This window comes from Micropterus dolomieu, linkage group LG09 (genome assembly GCF_021292245.1).
Source record: "Micropterus dolomieu isolate WLL.071019.BEF.003 ecotype Adirondacks linkage group LG09, ASM2129224v1, whole genome shotgun sequence".
Lineage (NCBI taxonomy): Eukaryota > Metazoa > Chordata > Actinopteri > Centrarchiformes > Centrarchidae > Micropterus > Micropterus dolomieu.
Window position 1 is genome coordinate 16,972,145 of NC_060158.1, and position 20,787 is coordinate 16,992,931.

At 43.1% G+C, this 20,787-nt stretch overlaps 1 protein-coding gene across 1 annotated transcript in view; it reads left to right on the top strand.

The window, feature by feature from the left end:
- The window catches only part of clasp2 (cytoplasmic linker associated protein 2), a gene marked incomplete in the record, with an annotated part of 61,975 nt that overhangs the window by 34,000 nt on the left and 7,188 nt on the right, over positions 1 to 20,787 (top strand). The window contains 29 exon segments of the mRNA XM_046059422.1: positions 1,484 to 1,557; positions 1,730 to 1,822; positions 1,916 to 2,061; positions 2,615 to 2,750; positions 2,877 to 2,947; positions 3,099 to 3,158; positions 3,353 to 3,430; positions 3,687 to 3,854; positions 4,384 to 4,424; positions 4,846 to 4,998; positions 7,133 to 7,234; positions 7,475 to 7,501; positions 8,314 to 8,340; positions 9,825 to 9,989; positions 10,343 to 10,387; positions 12,043 to 12,150; positions 12,457 to 12,519; positions 13,158 to 13,264; positions 13,421 to 13,444; positions 13,624 to 13,779; positions 14,300 to 14,391; positions 14,484 to 14,547; positions 15,262 to 15,321; positions 15,606 to 15,608; positions 16,079 to 16,242; positions 17,620 to 17,698; positions 19,856 to 19,999; positions 20,169 to 20,312; positions 20,503 to 20,609. Of these exon segments, the coding sequence (XP_045915378.1) occupies positions 1,484 to 1,557; positions 1,730 to 1,822; positions 1,916 to 2,061; positions 2,615 to 2,750; positions 2,877 to 2,947; positions 3,099 to 3,158; positions 3,353 to 3,430; positions 3,687 to 3,854; positions 4,384 to 4,424; positions 4,846 to 4,998; positions 7,133 to 7,234; positions 7,475 to 7,501; positions 8,314 to 8,340; positions 9,825 to 9,989; positions 10,343 to 10,387; positions 12,043 to 12,150; positions 12,457 to 12,519; positions 13,158 to 13,264; positions 13,421 to 13,444; positions 13,624 to 13,779; positions 14,300 to 14,391; positions 14,484 to 14,547; positions 15,262 to 15,321; positions 15,606 to 15,608; positions 16,079 to 16,242; positions 17,620 to 17,698; positions 19,856 to 19,999; positions 20,169 to 20,312; positions 20,503 to 20,609 (2,701 nt within the window).

The following is a 20,787-nucleotide window of genomic DNA, read 5'->3' on the forward strand; positions in this document are numbered from 1 at the left end:
GAGAGAGAGAGAGAGAGAGAGAGTTCCTCTTCCTCTCTGTCAAGTCTTCTTCCAGCTGTAGTGTTATGTTTGCTTCGTCTTTGCATGTATTTATTTTTCCCCCATCTCTCTCTCTCGATGCCCTGCTACCTGCTGATGGATGTGTCAGCAGTGTCACATATACATGCACACATACACTCGTTGATGGAAGTGTTTTACAAGCAAACTGTCTGTCTACTTGAACTTTGCTGTGTTGTTGGAAACACAAGACAGTGATCTCTGGTCATTATAGTGTTATTGATCGTGGAGCGGCTGTTAGAGCTGAAAGTCAAGGGCATGCTGGGTATTTTATCGCTCAGAACCATGTTAAGTTTAATGGAAAATACGTGACTTAACCTTTCAGATGTGATATTTGCTCACTTGTTTCAAAGAGTTAACCTCTACGAACATTTTCTGTTGGTTTGTTTTTAATTTAAATTTTTTGGGAGTTAGTGTCTCTAGCTTTTATTCTGCCATATCAGACTGGTTTCCATGATAACTGAGGTGGGAGGCCCCATTGTCTTCATTTGCATTTAGATGACAGTACGCCCACATACTCTGGCAACAACTGACAGATATTTCAATTTTGCCAAAAACTGGCAGACAAAAAGTCTAAAGCGGCATCAGAAAGGATGGAGGTACCTTTTTCCCACGACAAAATACTTTTTGTTTACAATTTTAGGTTGAATACCGTTACTTTTTGTAAATGCTTGTTATGATTAAATAGTTGTTTTTTGTATCAAAGTTAGTTCTCCCAATTGTGAAAATATCCGCTATCAACATATTTATTATTATTGCAGCCATAACTGCTCACCCTGATAATATGCATTTCATAAAGCTGGCAATAAAAATGATGAAATGATGAAAATGCTGATTGAGCACTCTTAGGTGGGTTTCATAGCCAGGCTGCCACCATGTTAGTCCCAGAGAATATGGAGGATAGTGCTACATCGGTGTTTCCAGCTGTTTGAGGGCCATGGCGAGTTTTGACATGACATATCTTCGTGGTGCAGCCTGATAGTGGAACCAACCCCAGAGATATTTCTACTGCCTTTCTCTCTGTTTATACCCAACTCTCCTCCACCATGTCTACAGCCTCTTCCTCTCCTGTGAACGTCTTTAACCTGTGTCACTTTTTTTATATTCTCTTCCTCGTGGATTGCTCACCCTCCTCCTCCTCCTCGCTCGCTTTTTATTTATTTATTTTATTTTTGGGGGGCTGCCTTTGTTTTGTCTCTTCTCTCTGCTTCCCCAGTAGGAGGTTTGATCCACAGCATCCAGGGCCCAGAGAAATATGATTGACATACCCATTACTGCCAGGAAGTCTATTAGAAACACAGGCTGCGCCCAGTGACTAAAGTGCTTGTGTTTTTGTGTTAAACCAGAATCACAAAACCAAACACAGGAGAAAACATAAATGCACACACATATTATTATATTAAATGACTGTGCTCTGATTTTCTAGTATCCAAGGAAAGTGCCGGGGGGATTGATGAAGAGGACTTCATTAAAGCCTTTACAGATGTCCCTACTGTCCAGGTACACTACACACAGGAGCATGAATGCAGACAATCATCACTCCTTCTACCCATTTAATAACCAAACCATATAGGCAATCAAGACTAGACTGTGTGAGAATTTGTTTTTGTCCTTCACATATTTGCTCTGTTCCCTCCCTTCTCCCCTATTTTGCTTCACTGTGTCTATGCAGATCTACTCGGCGAGGGATCTTGAGGACAACCTGAATAAGATCCGTGAGATCTGCTCTGATGACAAACACGACTGGGACCAGAGAGCCAACGCTGTCAGTAACACCAACAGATTCCCTTTTTTTCCAGTTACCGTATATCAACAAAATTACCTTCTTTGTAATGTTTGTTGTTTGTTTCTTTTACAGCTAAAGAAGATACGCTCATTGTTGGTGGCGGGCGCAGCCACCTACGACTGTTTCTACCAGCACCTACGGTTACTGGATGGAGCCTTCAAACTATCAGCTAAAGACCTGCGCTCCCAAGTTGTCCGAGAGGCCTGCATCACTGTGGCGTGAGTGTTGGTTTAAGATATTGCTGTCACTGGGGGGTGCATTTGTAATGACAAAATATACAAAATACTGCAAGAAAGGTTGAATTTTTCCAGTTGCTGGATGTGTTATAAAACATCCAAAATGAATTGTGAACCTTTTTTATGCTTTCCTCTTCATACATTGTTAGGGTTAGCATGATGAACAGTGAGAGGAAACAAAATCAGGACAACCTGTACAACTCAAACTTCTGGGCTGTGTCCAAAATAATTCACTCACTACTTGCTGTATAACAGACACTCAGACGTTTTATAGGGAACTGTAAGGTGAAACTTTTGACACGTATTGATCATTGGTTTTATATCAGCTGCATAGTCACACAATGGTCATTTTCACGTCTGTCAAATTAAACTCATTGCTTTTTTCATTCCGTTGTTGACCTTTTTTGAGGGCACTATAAATATGTGTGGTTTCAGACACAGGCCTCATTAGGGAGATTGCACTGAACCTTTACTACGACCTTTACCACAGTTTGGATTGTGTGTTTATAACACACATTTGTTTGTGTTCTTGTAGCTACCTCTCATCAGTGCTGGGGAATAAATTTGACCATGGAGCGGAGGCCATCGTTCCCGTCCTGTTCAACCTCATCCCCAACTGTGCCAAAGTCATGGCCACCTCCGGTGTTTCAGCCATCCGCATCATCATACGGGTGAGTTTTGCAAACACCCATCTATTCTTTCAACAGTCTTGATGACTGGTCACTGTACTCTGTACTCTGCTGTAGTGTGATTACTGATTATTTGTCCACTTCGCGTGCTTCCCTTCTTCTCTGCAGCACACCCACGTCCCCAGGCTAATCCCCCTGATAACCAGTAACTGCACATCCAAGTCTGTGGCTGTTAGGAGGTGAGATTAACAAAGGCACTGATGTTCACACTACATTGTTTAAAATAAAAGCCTTGTGTGGCAATGAGCAGGTCTAAAATAATAAACAGCTGTAATGTCATAAAACGCTTATGATGATGCTGTTATGATGATAAAAATGTGTCATCTCCAGGCGCTGTTACGATTTCTTGGACCATCTACTACAGGAATGGCAAACCCACTCTCTTGAGAGGTGAGGGTTGATTTCATCTTGGTTCAGAGCAAAGATGTGCTCAACACAGCTGTCTCAGAAATGCCAAATCTGTCAATCAAACTGTGCAGGATTCACATTAGTGTGGTTTACAAAGGAAGAAAAGGTATTTTAAACCTATTTTCTACACGTTCACACTTATGTACCTTTTGTATCTTGGTATCTCTCCCTTGCAGGCACACAGCTGTTCTGGTTGAGAGCATCAAGAAGGGAATTCGAGATGCAGACTCAGAGGCCCGAGTGGAGGCTCGCAAGTAAGACACGTACACACTCACACACAGGCATTTCTGTAAATGAAATTATATGAAAAATAAGCAGTGTTAAATACCTCACCAACCTCGTTTTCCTGTCTGAATCCCTTCCATTCTTCTCTTGTGCCTCCTCCATCATAATCTTTCTCCCTCCTCCCCCATCTTTATTCTCCCTCTTTCTTTTCAATTTGTCTCTCTTCATCGCTCCTCTTTGACCTCCTCTGTGTCTCTTTTCTTCCTCCCTCCTTGTCTCTTTTAGGGCCTACTGGGGTCTGAGGAACCACTTCCCAGGGGAGGCCGACGCTCTCTACAACTCCTTGGAGCCGTCGTACCAGAAGACCCTTCAGTCCTTCCTGAAGAGCTCTGGCAGCGTAGCCTCACTTCCCCAGAGTGACCGCTCCTCGTCCTCCTCTCAAGAGAGCCTCAAGTAATGAACGCTCAGCACTGCTCCTCCACCGTTCACTTTAGTCCTCTAGGTTGACTTTAAGTCTATAAGATGTCATTTTGGCAGTAACCAGAGGAGAGAAATCTTATTATAAGACCCCATCTGTGGACCAACACACCCCTGTAGGATTTCCTGTACATGGATCAAATCTCCTCAGTTTATGTTTCCTTTTCTCCTCCTGCTGTATTCAGCAATAAAAGAACAGTGATTGTTGACAACGTTGAAGCTGAATTAGCACACATTCTCTAAATCACCCGCTTTTACTCCTTAGTGCATATTTGTTTATATTTGAAGTGGATGGACTAAGCTTTTTGGGGTGATCACTGCTTATAGAAAGCAGTGCAATTCCACTTCACTTCTACTTCAACGAAAAATTGTTGAGCTGTTTATATTTTGTCATTGAGTAAAAAAAAAAAAGAACATAGAAACATTTTTTGTGTGCATCCAACATATTTGTGTGTGTGTTGTTGTTTTGTTGTGCACTGACCTACTTTTCTTTCTCTTCTGTCAGTCGTCCTCTGACTTCTAAATGGTCAGCAGCTCCAGGGCGAGGTGAGTCAAGCACATGCGCGCACACACACACACACACACACACACACAAAAACACACAAAAACACTGACACTCACACATACAAAAACATCACATTCTCACTCACTCCTGTGAGAACACGCACACTGTGACAAACTCCTACAGAGCCATATCCCATCATTCTCATTTACATCCGCCTGTGTCCAGCGCCGTACAGCCACATCCTGTTATGTTTTTATGTTACTACACACATGTGCGCAGACATAATGCGTATATGTGTCTGGCTTTTTGTGTATTTCTGTATGGTATAAGTATTGTCAGTGTAGTGTGGTGCCTGCATGTGTTTGTGATGTGTGTGTGTGTGTGTATATATATCCCTTCATCACCTCCCATCCCTTCTCCAACACACTCCTCCTCCTCCTCCTCCTCCTCCTGTCCTATCAGTCCCTGCGGGTTCAAAGGGTGGGCAGTCGTCGGTCTCCCTGCAGCGTTCCCGTAGTGACGTGGATGTAAACGCAGCAGCAGTCGCTAAGCACCGCAACGTCGGACAGGCCAGGGCATCAGGGCGTCTGCCCCCTGGCTCCTACTCTTCACTGGGTAAGGGCCCCGTCAGTCAAGTTGGATGACTAATCAGGCAGTGCAGACATCGGTCAGCATGTGATCAGCAGGGTGTCAGGCAGAGATGGAGACTCAACCTGAAGAGTCATCTCAGATCAGCTCAGAAGATGGGCTTCTAAAGTGCACAGTACAGGTTGAAGTAGGACGTACTTAAAAGAAAACTCACCACATCTACAAAGCAGCGTAAAGGGATGGACCTACATGCTCACACACACTTGGACTGGCCTTTCTTCTCTCTGCTCCTGTGCTTTTCCCCTGCTGCCTGCTTGTTGCCTGTTAATGTATCCTGCTTGTGTTTTTTTATGAATATTCCCAGTGTGCATGTTCTGTAGTTGAATAATGTCCCCTGTGTTGGTTGGTTTGTCTCTCTCTCTGTTTCAGTGTTGCCACTGCATCTGCATGGTTCTCTGTTAAACAGATGTTCTGTAATTAATACACACTCCTCTCTTCTCTTGTCCCTCCTCTATTTTCTTACATTCTTTCTTCCTTTTCAATATTTTGTGTTTACTTGTTACTGACACACTCTGTTCAATTTTCATTTTCCCTTTCTTGGGTTCCTTTTGTATCGCTTACTTTTTCTAATCATTTGTATCAATCCTTTCCTCCTTGTTTCCCTTCGTTTTGTCCATTTTATTTCTTCCACCCCCTCTCTCTCTCTCTCTCTCTGCCTCTAAAGATGATGCCTCTGATAAAACGGATGGTAAGATCATCTCACTCTGCTTCAACAGCAACAACCTACTCATGCTTTTCTTTTTTCTTTCTATTCTTTTCCCTTTCCACACTTCATTCCAGTCCACCAGTCCATTTAACTCCTTTTTTGCAGTGTGTGGCCACAGCGCCCCCTGCTGTCAGTCTTTCATTCAACCCCCCTTTGTGTCACCATCCTACTCGGCACATCACGGATCATTACACATCTTCTGCTTTACTACAGTTTAATCTTAGTTTTAATACAGAAATGGTCTAACCATCAATGCCTGCATTAAACTGCATCATTCAGCTATTGAGGTTTCATTAGGATACTTAGTAAGTGTTGTTGTTTTGCTATTATACACATGTCAGCTGAAATGTGTTGTTTACAACCTGCTCCTTCTGTGTCTGTCTGTAGGGACCAGATCAGACAATGGTAAGATCGCAGTTAGGTGGATGTGTGTGTGGGAGCATGTTTTAGGGATGTTCTAGTCGGGAACGTTGACAGAATTCATACCTAGACTTCAAGTTTGTTGTCGTCAGCAGAGAAACCACCAGGAATCAATATACTGAAAGTCTTTTATTTTTTAAACAATATAATTCTAAAATAAAAAGTTTCTAAATCTTGGAATCACAGATCCAACATTAATAGTGCAGTTAAATGATCCCTGTCACTGTTTTCTTATTAAGAACAAGTATTTTAAAAGAATGGATTCACATAAACACAAATTGCAGTTGCAAGTGGATCAGATGGTGCACTGTAGGAGCTAAAATGACAGAAATGAATGTAGTGAGTTGTCTGACAATGACTCGACATTTTGGCTGATATTTTTATCAAATGGATCAATACGCAGAGATAAATAACCACTTTGGTCATGAGTGGTTTCAGAAGTACGTACTTTGACGTATTTTCTCTATTTAATCTGTACACACGACATCTTTTGCATGTCTGTCCGTCCTGTTAGAGGGATCCCTCCTCTGTTGCTCTCTTCCTGAGGTTTCTTCCATTTTTTTCCCCTGTTAAAGGTTTTTTGAGGGAGTTTGTCCTTATCTGAATCATGGGTCTAAGGACAGAAGGTGTCGAATGCTGTACAGATTGTAAAGCCACTTGAGGCAAGTTTGTGATTTGTGAAATTGGGCTATATAAATAAAATTGACTACTACAACTAAACTGGTTCCTAATCCACTGAAACATCCCTGGTGTATTTATCTGTGTGTGTGCGCCTGGTTTAGTTTCGGCTCTGACGTTGGTTCAGCAGCTTCCAGTATCGGTAGCTTTTCGTCAGCTGGTAGTGCTTCTTAGGTTCTCGCTTTATTCAGCTGCTCAGTTTGCACCTAGATGTGTTGGCATAGGAAGCACAGCAGTGTGTGGACACTGTTTTCATTAGTGTCTTTAACTTATTTTTCCACCTCCACATACATACAGGCCGTGTACGTACCAAGCAGCCCTTGTCAGCTGCCAGCAACATGTCCAGCCAGGTGGATTCACGAGGACGCAGCCGCACCAAGATGGTCTCCCAGTCGCAACGTATGTATCCCCTCCCACCGAAACACCCAGCATGACTTAAACCCAGCTTTGAGTGAAACATTCTGGGTATTAAGTCCACTTACATACAAACACAACAAACACACTGCAACAGAAAATGGGGTGTGTGAGCTGCTTGGTGTGGAGTGTGTTCGTAGTTTGTCAGGCTCTTGTTGTGGAGTTTGAGTTCTTGCTGCCTTCACGGTGACGATAAGCTCCATGTAAATGTTTTTGTGCCTTCAGGTTCCGACGAATCCGATTGCACACCAGGTATTCTGTTTGTGTGTCAGAGTGTGTGTGTGTGTGTGTGTGTGTGTCTGTCTGTGGGAATGGTGGCCCACCTGCTATTGCTCTCATTCTGACCAAGGTGTGTTGTGTAAAGAGGAAATGAGTGGGGGTGTGTTTTCCTGTGCATGCTGTGTCTCATCACTGAGGATGGTGTGGTGGACAGTTTATTTCGGCTGCTCTAGCCTGGCTCTGGCTGTCATTTTAGGTCATTAAAAAAACTTCATGAAGGAACTCAAGCCGCTTATTAGCGTGATGGCTTTGGTGCTGAACAGTGATTGGACCTAAGCCCAGTGCACCAATCATATCTGGACATCTAGATAAAAGAATAAATCTCAGAACAACAGACTAACAGAAACAGAGGAAATGGCAGCTGAACAGAGGCTGAGAAATATTTGTGTGTTTGTGCGTGAGAGATTGAGTGTATGGATATTGTTAAGCATATTTACTTTGAGGCATTTTCTTTTCCTCATTGTGAACTGGCTTTGCTTCATACGTATGCCAGCTGTTTCCCAACATGCACTGCTTTTCCCAGGCTCTCATCTGCAGCTGGTCCAGTGTGTGTGTTTGTTTTTAGCAACACATGTTCAAATAGTTGTTTTCTCTTCAATACATGGATTTGCTTCAGCCTCGTCTTCATTCTTTATATGGAACACCAGGATGCGCTCCCATCGTACTCTTTGTTCTGACTCCCATTTTTTTGCGCTAACACTCATAATTCATCTGGTTTAATCTGCTGTTCCTTCCCCCTCGCCTCTGCTTCCCCCTCCTCCCAACCAATGGGCTTAATGGCTCAGGATCTCAGTCTGCTAACCCTGTTGGTGGTAAGATTACAACGCTACTTCTTTTTTTTTTTTTTTACCCGCTCTCTTTATCTTTACTGCCTTTCCTCTGTTGCACTGACTTCTCCCTCCTTCACGTGCACTCAGAAAGGTCACTTAAGGCTCCTCTCACTCGAGCTGAGGCATGCTGGGATTTGTATTCACAGACCGTTAATGTGGCTGTTCTATGATCATGCTAATCACACTGCTTTGGGAGCCTTGTGTTTCTGCACTCACATGTGTGCCTGGATGTAGCCTAAAGATTGAGAAGACGATGTTTTGTCACCTGTAAAAAGACAGCCTTTATCTATCTTATTTTTAGATCCCAAGCAAATCGTTCTGATCATCTTAGCAACAGTTTGTAAAACAAAAAGTTTTTCTAACCCTCACTGCCATTTGTAGAATCAACATTAGCTTTGTGTATCCATAAATATAAGGAGATAAGGGAAGAAAGGAGGAGAGAGATGACAAGAAATACTAGAAATACTCTCAAGAGGTCAGAGTAGTTCCACTTATATACTTTTTTGTCTTTACTTGATTAAAAGTATCAGCAACAACCATAGTCTAAGTTATAAGTGGTACTCAAGATTCCCCCAAAATACCACAACAATCCCTATTTAGCTTTTTGCCTGTCATTTAGATGTATTTAATTAGCTCTGTGTCACTAGGTAGTCGTACCTAGAAACAGACTTTGTGTGTGTGGCTTTAGTTGGCTTTTTGTGTGTCAATGAGAGCGAGAGAGTGAGATTGAGTCTGGTCTACGTGCTCATTTTCAGTCATGTTGAAATCAGTCACAGTCCAGCTTCATGGAGCTTGTTCCCCAAAAGCCTGTTCTTGCACTTCATATTCAGCACTGCAGAGCAGCTTCTCCTCAACTGTTTGTCTTCAGGTTGATAGAAATGTGAGTCATTGTAGAGTTTGACACACACTGTGGGTTTTGCATTTGGAGACAGGATGTCATGGGGAGGAGAAATATAGACCTTTCTTATCATATTTTCATAGTATTCTCCTGTATCTTCCAAAAGACAGGAGCGTTGTCTCTAAAATTGTCATGTTGTCAGTTTTAATATATTGTATTTATTTTGTTTTTATTACACTTCCAAACAAAAGGCATTGTTTAGATTAAAATGCACTTTCTCTTGGTGTGGGTTTCAACTCTCCTAGCCCAAAGAATCCTCTTTCCAATGACATCCAACACTGTTTGCCATTTAGTTCTTTCTATTTTTGATGTTCATACTGTATGTTAAGACATTTGCCAAAACATGCTTGGAGACTAGTGCCACTAAGTGGAGGGCAGTAGCAGCTGTCTTTGTCAGTAGTATATGTACAGAGGTAGTTGCCATTTTTAAAAATAAGATCCTTACTTTAAAGGAGGATTGGTTAAGTTTCTCTGTAACTTTAACTGTTAAAATGCCATGTGTTGCCTGGGTAAGACTCTGATTTTTACTTTGTATTTTGTCCTCTTCCTTCTCTGCGTCTCTCTGAAGCTGGCAGTCGGAGCGGCTCCCCGGGTCGTGTACTGACGAGTACGGCCCTGAGCACCATGAGCTCAGGGGCCCACAGGGTGCTGGCTGGGGACGGACACAGACGTAGCCGCATCCCCCGCAGCCAGGGCTGCTCCAGAGACTCCTCCCCCACCCGCCTGTCTGTTGGTAAGTAAACCATTATAGTTTCATAACGGGAAGCCTTGTTTATATTTCGTTCATTACAACTGAATAATGAAAGTTCATCCATAATATATTTGTCTTTCTGCTCCGTGTATTGTTTTTTTTTTTTGTTTTGTTTTTTTTTACAACTACTCAAAGGTTTTGTTTTTAAAAACGCAGCTTGCCAATGATTTAGACCCTCAGTGATATCTTACAAACATCACACACTACAGCCAGTCGTCCATGTATTTTTGGATCTCAGCTGAACTTTTCTCCCCCTCCTGCTCCGTCTCTACCTTTTCCTCCTCTGTTCTTCTCCCTGTCCTTCTCTTCCTGCCCCTGCTGCTTCTGTCGTCTAGCTCCTTCCAGCATTAGTTCCATCTACAACGGAGCGAGCCGAGGAGGTAAGGCTCAGACCTCGACCCAGACCATCCTGCTGTCCATCTCTTTACCTCAGTCTATTCTCATCCTCATCTTAAAATCATTCTAAATCTCTATCCATCACAACAAATCTCACAATCTCCCCCATCTTCCCCACCCCTCCATCAAGCTGTTGCTCACCGCCTGAGCATCATAGAACCCGTCCCTCTAACCTGTCTCTGGCTTTATGGCTGTGTTGTTGTGGTGATGGGTGCCTGTGATCAGCAGATGTCCACGCATTATAAACGTACCTCCTCCCTCTCTTTACTAACCAGCGAATGAACCTCCTAGCAGGATCAGCGAAGCATCATCAGGGCATTGTAACCCTTTGGTAGGCTGATTAACCCTGATTGGCTGGGTAGATGCTGAAGCTGATGAACAAAGCAATACAAGATGATTGCGATGCTACTGGATGAAAAACGCAGATTCTCCCCTCGCTCACCCCCCTCGATCGCTATACTCATCTCATATCGCTTCCTTTTCTATTCTGTGTGTTTGTGTGTGAGACACAGGGAGATCGCCTGAGTGTTTGTGATTATTGGACCGTTTGAGTCCAGCAGTCCTGTGCTTCTTTTAGGTGCATCTCATCTGGAGCTGTAACAATTAGTCGATCAAGAGTAAATTAATGTGCAGCAATTCGGATAATCGATGTAATTGTTCATCGAAATTTGTTTGTTTTAAGCTAATATGCCCAAAATTCACAGGTTCCAGCTTCTAAAATGTGAATTTTTGCTGTGAACTTTGGTAGTAAACTCATATTTTGCACAAATCAGGCAATGACTTCACCTAGGGCTCTTTGGAAAACTTTTGATGAACGAGCTGAAACGATTAGTCAGTTTATCTCCTTCTATTTCAGTGATTCATCATTTAAAGGTGACCTATTCTACCACATTTCCAGCCCTATATTGTAGTTATGTGACTATGTTTACCTCATTATTTGAAGCTTTGGCCATGTTTAACATGAACTTCTGACATTCTAACATTATAGATATGATAGAAAATATTGAAAAGCATATTGGGTCACCTTTAAGTAATCTGATAAACAAATGCCAAACATTTTCTAATTCTAGCCTCTCCCATTTTATTATTTACTATCATTGTAAACATAATATCGTTGGATTTTGTTCTGTTTGACGGACAAAACAGGACATTTGAGGACTCTTGAGGACTATTTTATAGACCAAATGACTACACTGTAAACCATAAAGCTAATCGATTGATTCATCAATAATGACGATCTCTAGTTGCCGCCCTAATCAAGACTATAATTGCTCCAATTGCTAATTGTTCATGAAAATAACTTAGTTGCAGTCCTAATCTCAGTCCTCTGAGGTGACTTCTTGTTCTTGCTGTTGAGATGCTCCCTCAGGGCCAGTAGACCTGTCCTCATATTCTTTGTTGTTCCTGTCAGTTTGTCACTTTTGCCTGTTCTGTCTTATTTATGTCTTTATCCATGTTCCTTCCCCTCTCTCTTCTTTGTCACTACTCATGTTTGTCTTTCTTCTTTTGTCTTTTTGTTGTCGTCTTCATGTCCCTTCTCCTTTGTGTTCTTACCTACCACTTTTCTTCCCTCCGCTGCTCTTCCTTCACCCGTGTCCCCCTCATCTTTTCGGTGCGGTGTTGTAACCGGCGCCGTTAGCTCGGGGCAGTCGTATCCCTCGGCCCAGTATGAGTCAGGGCTGCAGCAGAGAGGCCAGCAGGGAGAGCAGCCGGGACACCAGCCCTGTACGCTCCTTCACGCCCCTTGGTGAGTAGCAGTAGTGGACAGATACACAGGAGGGATGAGACGATAAGACATCGAAGGAGAAGAGAAATCTTTCTTTTCTTAAAGTTAGCTCAAACCAAAGTACTGTAGGCTTTTGTAGTGTCTGATTTAAACTAAAAACATTAAAATGTCAATCGTTTAGAAAGTTGAGGGTGAATTAAAAAAAAGAAAAAGAAATCACTTGCATGTTTTTCGTCCTTTCTTTCTACTCTAGGGGTGTGTGTGTGTGTGTGTGTGTGCGCGCGCGCGCGAGTGTTAAACTCTGTGTGTTTTTAATCTTGGTTGCAGCAACGCGGAGCTACTCTCGCTCCACCGGAGCTCTCCACACACCTGATACTTTTGGGGCAGCAGGTGAAGGCTGAGTACATCTATTTCTCCGTACCTCACCCACCCACTTCGCCTCAATTTCTGTTTGCGCCGTTTTTTTTTTTGTTTGTTTGTTTTTTTTATTGTTCTCTCGTGTGCCACGCATCTTCTCCTGTATTATGTGTCATCCTGTTTCTTTTCTTGTCCATCAGCCTCAGTTTTTTTTTGTGTGTTTGTTTTTTACCTTCAGCTCCAGGATGTCGACACCCTCCAGTGGAATCGCATGTTTCCGCCTGTTCAGTTGCCAGTTGACAACCATTCTGCCAGTTTTACCATTTGTTTTCTTTATTTGCCCTTGCCCCTCTCTGCAGAAACACCAACACACACACCTGTGTTTTCTGTCGATCATTCTTTCTCCCCCAGTGGCACCTGCAGTGTCACCTAACAAGTCATCATATCGACTTACAGGCTCGACTCATGAAAGGAAATGTAGCGTGTGTGTGTGGTTTGAGGAAATGTCAGAATGGATGATGAGGAGAAAGATGGAGGATGACTGGATCATCAGTGGACAAATGAGAACCACCTCGATGAGTGAGAGAATGGGGTTAGCAATTTCAGGTCTCAAGTCTAACGTTTGCTTTCCTGCTGTCCCTCTTCCTCCCACTCCGTCTGACTCTCTACAGGATCAGGTTTTGGCATCAGTCAGTCCAGTCGTCTCTCTTCCTCAGTCAGTGCCATGAGGGTCCTCAACACGGGCTCCGACGTAGAAGAGGCTCTCGCAGATGCACTGGTATGAAAACACATACACTACCCCAACACATATACATAAAAAAACGCATAACCACTCTTTGCACATTTCAGTAAGCTGTCACCATATGCAGCGCACACCTCCTGGAGTGTGTGTGTGTTAACTAACCCTGGTTCTACCTCTGTTTAATGCTGTCAGCTGTTGGGAGACATGCGGTCCAAGGTCAGCTTCTTCCCCCGCCTCTTACCTGTGTGTCCTGTGTGTGTGCGTTTAGCTGTGTTGTGTTCCGTCAAGCTAGGTGTGTGAGTGAGCATGTTTTCTGCCTGTGCCTTGTTATTACTCCGTCTTCACTTTCATTTTAATTTCATGTCCTTTCCACTTCTCCTGTCCTTCACCTACAGAAGAAGCCAGCACGGCGGCGGTACGAGAACTACAGCATGTACTCCGATGATGACGCTAATAGTGATGCATCAAGCGCCTGTTCGGAGAGATCCTACAGCTCCAGGAACGGAGGAGCCATCCCCACGTACATGAGACAGACAGAAGACGTAGCCGAGGTTAGCGTTAATATGCACACTTCATTATGTGTTTATTTATTGCAAGTCATATGTCATTTCAAACAATGTTATCGCACATTGAATATTTTTCTCATACCGTGCAGGCCCACCTCATGCCCGTTGGGTCTGCTCTTGCCAAATAACAGTCACCAAATAATAGTAAAGTATCAATAAAGAATCGGATCATTAAGCTGTCTCAATAAGGGTATCAGTGTCAATAAAAATGAACAATCCCCATCCCTAATAAACACACAAGTCTGGTAACAGTTCAGGGAAATTTGGTTTTGGTTTGGGGCAGTGAGGAAATCTGTGCCATTAGTGAAGGAACTGGATCACTGAGATTCATACAGTCTTTGATATTGGAGTTCAGTTCCACACTTGTTCTGATGTAAATGTTTCTATCCTCTAAATCTGAAAAACCAGGAAACCATTTCACCTCAGTATCAAGCTCAACTTTTCTTAATATCATTACTTCCCGCTGTATAGAAGTCTCAACAGGCCTTTTTCTGGTTCCTGTCAGGTGCTGAACCGCTGTGCCAGTGCCAATTGGTCAGAGAGGAAGGAGGGGCTGCTGGGCCTTCAGGCGCTGCTCAAGAACCAACGCACCCTCAGGTCAGCAGCAGAACAGGCAAATGTGTTTTCCAAGAGATAAAATGATTGTTGATTTTCACCTAACTGTGTTAGTTTGTTGTTTTGATGTGCAGTCGGGTGGAGTTGAAGAGGCTGTGTGAAATCTTCACCAGGATGTTTGCTGACCCTCACAGTAAGGTATGAATGCATGAAGCGCAAGTGCTCACACAAAGACGCACAGCACTCATTTACAATATCATTTCAAATAGATCCATGATTCACCCACTTTGATTTCTATTTTGGTTCCCCATACTTTGTTTATCCCGCCATCCTTCACTGTACCGGATTCTGCCAAAACAAAGACAAGGCCCTGCTTGTTAATTCACACAGACACATTTTAGGAGTCAGTATTGTTAAATAAAGTATTTTGAATACGTTTAGAGATAAAGACATGATAAACGGGTCAAAACCTGTTCTCCGATGTACACACACGGATATACACACTCAAACATAAACACAGGCATGCAGAGTGTGCGACAGTTTTCTAATGGCATGCCATGCCTGCGTGTGACCTCACACTCTCCGCCGTCCTGTGGTGTTCCTCTATCACTGTTCATCAGCCAAATGCTGTGCTCACTGCATTCACTGCCACTCCCTCTCTTCCGCCCCTCCCTGCAGTCTGCAGCGACGACACTGACCGCACACACACTCAGACGCACGTGAATATACACGCACATGTTTGGGCTGGCAGCTCCTGTCTCCGTCTAACCAGCTGCGGTTCGCCCTCTCTAACACTGCCACTTTTCTTTCGGCATTTTTGAGTGCCCGTTGCCTCACACATGTCGTAAGGTGTGTGAGCCCCCCCCCCCCCCTTTCCCCTCGTTTGACATTTGACGATTTGATGAATTTCAGCGAGACTCCGGCAGGGTGTACGGCACAGCAGAATCCAGTATAAGCTCAGCCTCTTTCAAGGTACTGCATCTCACCGTGGATTCTGCCTTCATCTCTCTATCCCCACTTCTTCTTTCTCATCTCCCATGTTTTTCAAGATATCTTTCAGTTCTCAGTTTTTTTTTCCTAGTGTGCACAAAACATCACTTCACGTTTTTTCAAGATGTTGTTGGTCTTTTTTTGTCCATTTTGCGAATGTTGGATTGAAAGTCAAGATTGTTGAACGAACACTTGGGTGTTCTCTGTCAGGATGCTAACAGATGTGTCTCTCTCTCCCCCATGCCACCCTCTGGAACTCTCTGTAGAGAGTAAGTTTGGCCAATCAGTGTTACTGTGCTTGTACATTGTGTTTGGATAGATTCATCTGATTGGATAACCCTTTATCAGGGCAACAACGTAACAGTCACTAACCCTCCTCACATAATGTTGCCTGTAACGATACTGTCCTGCTGAAATCAACCACTGGCATGTAGAGACGGTCACCATGCAGTCTGATTGGTGTTAATTCTTGCCAAGTAATTAACTGTCTCATTGTGGTTGTCTTCTAATATTAATATGATTATTATTAATTTGGGTGATTTAAGTTTAACTGGTGATTGGGAATGAAGGTGGGCTGCTGCAATGATAATAACCACTAACTTCACAATGGGAACTAATGCTACTCTCACATGATGCTATAACTTTATCCTCTAAATACATGACTACTTGCATGTGTGCATGAAACGTGAATTGTTGAGTGAATGAGTGAGTCTGACCCAAACTCTGTGTGTGTGTGTAGGTGTTCAGCATGTTCCTGGAGACACTGGTAGATTTCATCCATGTCCATAAGGAGGATCTGCAGGACTGGTTGTTCGTCCTGCTCACACAGCTGTTGAAGAAGATGGGAGCTGACCTGCTGGGCTCCGTACAGGCCAAAGTTCAGAGAGCCCTGGATGTCACACGGTAGGTGTCACGCTATATAGACTGACATTAGGGCATGTAGGTTGTTGACCCATGGGTAACATAAGTATGTAGTAAAATTTATATTTGAGCATGAAAGTTCACTCTTGGCCTTTGGGAATAGTAAGTGTAACAAAATTATTTAAGCTCCAAGGTCAGCTTTTCAAAGCTCTCAGTTACATCTCAAGAAGCCTTTGAGATGTTTTTGAAAGCTCTTAAATGCTAGTTTGCTCTTAGATTATTTGTTTACATATAAAAGAATAGATAGGCCTCTGAGGATCATTGGGCCTCATGCAAGAACCACTCATACAAACAGATTTACAGAAGTGGCTTGTACAAGTGATTTTGGAGAACTTTCACCAGTTTTCTTGTATTTAGAATTTTCTCTTAGGTAAGAACACAATTTGGTCCAGTCCTGAAGCAGGAGTCAAGTGGAATTAGTCAGCTGTTTTCCCTACCTATATTTTCACTAATGGAATGTAATTTTGAAGCAATCCTATATAAATTACACTTCATAAATTATGTTGACATTGTCCAGTTTGACTCTGGAGTTAGAATTAAAATATAATTCTAAATGTATTCATATAACCTAATAACGATAGGGCGTAATAACCTACATAACAATATAATCATTCATTTGAATTGGTTATTAATGCTATAACGCCACATTATCAATATGAACATCTCGCACTGCAAAACAACTTAGATGATGCACTGTTTAATTTGTCTCTGAATATAATAAGGTCAGCTGGCAGTGTAATCTTTTGGATTAGCGCATTGGGCCCTTGTAATAGAGTGACAGCAAGCTGATATATTGGCAGAGACAGATTAATGGTTGTTGTTGTCGTGGTTTAGTTTACATCGGGCTGTGCTTCTGCAAATGTGAAACTTTTTAGAGCTGTAACTCTGCAGACAGACACACGAATACAACCATTTTCACCCAACTCCACTGCTGACACTGTTAAAAAGGATATACTTTCCTTTAAGGATGTCCGCAGGACTTCAGTCTCCAAACTCGCGCAGCCTTATACGGTATTATGCTAATTTACAATTCTCATGAACACGTGCTCATTTACCCACAGAAGGCACTCATCATGTTTACACGTCATTTACAGTTATACAAACGAAAAAAAAGCATGAGTCAGTTCAGAAAAAAATACAAAAATGTTCTTGCATGAGGCCCGATGCTTCGTTTTTCTCTCGTGTTTTCGTACATGCACAAATGGTGGTTTTAGCAAGAGAAAGGAACACAAGCCATCCTTTTACCTCTGACTTTTGTAGTTATACACTCATTTATCTTAACCTGTCGAGATCCTTTTGCTCTTGATGTGTTTCTGTGTGCACTGGAGGTTTAATTTGAATTTCTTTCTTCTCTGACAGAGAGTCTTTCCCCAACGACCTCCAGTTTACTATTCTCATGCGATTCACTGTGGACCAGACACAGACACCCAACCTCAAGGTAAATAGTTTGTGTGTGTGTGTGTCCACGAGAAAGAGAGCTGCCTGTGTGAAGGTCTGCATACGGGAGGGGAGGATGGACATGAGGCTTGAAACTAGGGAACTGTGTAACCATGGTAACTGCTGTACTGATATGACCTCATACCTGCCCATGCTGGTGCTGCCTCTCAAAAAATACAAACAAAAAAACCCTGAATCCTGGGCTGTGATTGGATAGCCATTGATGTGGACACTCCTCCTTATCCATTGTCTTGTACTTTCCTCTCTCTCACTAATCCTTCTGTTAAAGCAACTTCTTGCCTCACCAGTATCACCTCTCCCAACTGTCCTTACGACGGTTGACAAGCAATTTCTGCTTCTTCATCCCTCACTCCTCGTCCTCATTACCTCTTTATTTCTTTCTCGCTCTGCCCCCTCCCACACCTTTTCCTGCCTGATGTTTCACCACATTCTCACCACTTTTTCATTCCTGTCAGTCTCCCTCTTCCTTTGCCTTCCAGGTAGGCTTGGGAATGAAAGATATTGTCAGCACCAAAATTTCACCCTCCTGCCCCAAATATAAATTTACTCACCCTTCATTTGACATGCAGTAGGAAGTGGACTTGCTGTGTGGCCTGAAGAAAAATTATTTTAAATTCTCTGTTCAGGACCTCACAGCTCACATCACAGGCTAGGGTAGGGCAATGTGACGATATATATATACCATGAGACAGTATAAATATGTAAAGCTGCATCGATTAATGGATTAGTTGTCAACTATTAAATTAACGGGCAACTTTGTTGATAATGGTTTCATTGGTTTGAGTAATTTTTTTAAAAAAGGAAGAAATTAAGATTCTCTGATTCAAGCTTCTTTACTCCTCTATGACATATGTACATTTAATAAATTTGGCTTGCGGACAAAACAAGACATTTAAGGACATTATCCCTAGCCCCAGAAATATGTTTGTGGTTTGCAAATCAGTGAGCACGACTGCTTCATGACAATCTTGGATTTACAGGATTGTTTGCAAACGTTTTGAAGTAACTCGATTTTTATGGTACGCAATTCCAAAAAGCAAAACTCCCATTTGGTTATTTTACCTTAAAACAGTTCCTCAATTTAAGTTCCAGAGAAATATATCAAAAATGCAAATAACAGAGGTGACTTGCAAGATCAGCTCATGCACTTTCCTTGGACCATGATAAAAGTGTAGACATGAAAAGGTGTTACAACGTAGAGTATTTCAGTAATGTAGTGGCCATTATCCAGCTTTTGAACAGTTGCATGAAGCTTCATAACTCACTGATTCATGTCGGTTAATTTGGCATCACAGCTCTTTGCTGCCATCATATGACAATTACAGTGTGTACTACCAGATTTTCAGAATATTGTAAAATTTAAATGACGCCCAAGCCTACCTTCCAATCTTTTTACTCCTCTTATACTCTCTGCTCCCTCCTCCTTCCTCTTCCGTTTCCTCTCTTGTCTCTCCCTGCCCTTCCCTGTCCCTGTCTCCCTTTCTGTCTGATTGACGCGGTGCTTCTCCTCTCTCTCTCTGAAGCCTGTACGGAGCTCGTGTTGTGGGCGAGGCAGGGGAGGGTCCGGGGTAAAATTGTTCCCCCCCAGAGCGCGGCGCCATGCCTGCTCTCTAGACGAGCAGGCCGCAGCCTGGAGCCAGTCCTCCCAGGTCAGTGCGCTCCGGGGGGAGCAATTATATGGCGCGCACGGTGCTGCTAAGTGATTTGGAGGAAATTCTGGTCCTTGAGGTGCATAATGTAGAGAGACGGAGAAGGGGAGAGAGATGGAGGAAAATCAGGGCAGGAGTCAGTTGTTGTGGCGTTTTGGAGCCAGCGGTGAATGTTTGCATTAAATAGTTCCTTTGGTTTTTGTCATCTGTCATTTGCTTTTCTTTTTGATTGATTTTGTTTTCCTAAAGCATGACCTTGAATGCACTTTGATCTTCTCTAACTGATTCATCAGATCATTCGATTTTCAGACCTGCAAGAGTTGCACAGTCTGCCGTGGTTGTACATGCTGACGTGTGTGGTCACTTTTTCAGGCTTGTGTTTGAAGTTTTGCTATGACTGTATTTGTGTTTTTTCGGGTGAATATTGGCCATGCTGTGTCTTTGTGTTCACCCAACATACTGATGATTTTTATAAATGTGTGTTGCAGGTGAAGGTGGCCATTCTGAAGTATATTGAGACTCTGGCGATACAGATGGAAGCTCCAGACTTCGTGAACTCCAGTGAGACTCGGCTGGCCGTCTCCCGCATCATCACCTGGACAACTGAACCCAAGAGCTCTGACGTCAGAAAGGTACTGACATACAAACCTGATAGTTTGGAGATGAACATACTTTATTCCTACAGTTGATTCTCCTGTTATTGGAAAGAACCCTTTGATTTACTAATACACACAAATGCAGGAAAGTCAGTGGAATGTCTTTCAAAAGTCTTTCTAACCAATAGTATTTTGTTTTTTACAGGCAGCCCAGTCTGTGCTAATCTCGTTGTTCCAGCTCAACACTCCAGAGTTCACCATGCTGCTGGCAGCTCTGCCCAAAACCTTTCAGGACGGAGCCACCAAGCTGCTTCAAAACCATCTGAAGAACACTGGCAATGTTGCACAGGTAAAACACCCACACACACACACCCCACACACACACACACACACCCTCCTACCTACCTACTGGTCAGTTCACACAAGAGGGAGGGAGTATTTCAGACACGCACATTACTATATTGCTATAGTTGTCAATCATTAAACCAAAATTTTTCTAACGTAACTTTTTTATTGTGTTGTTTTTATCCCGTCCTTAGGCACCAATGGGCAGCCCTCTGACGCGCCACACCCCTAGATCTCCAGCCAGCTGGTCCAGCCCGGTCACTTCCCCCACCAACACCTCCCAGAATACCCCCTCACCAAGGTCTCTCACACACTCACACACACACACACACACACACACTCACACTCACACTCACACTCACACTCACACTCACACTCACACACACACACACACACACACACACACACACACACACACACACACACACACACACACACACACACACACACACACGCGCGCGCGCGCTCTACCCCTCTAC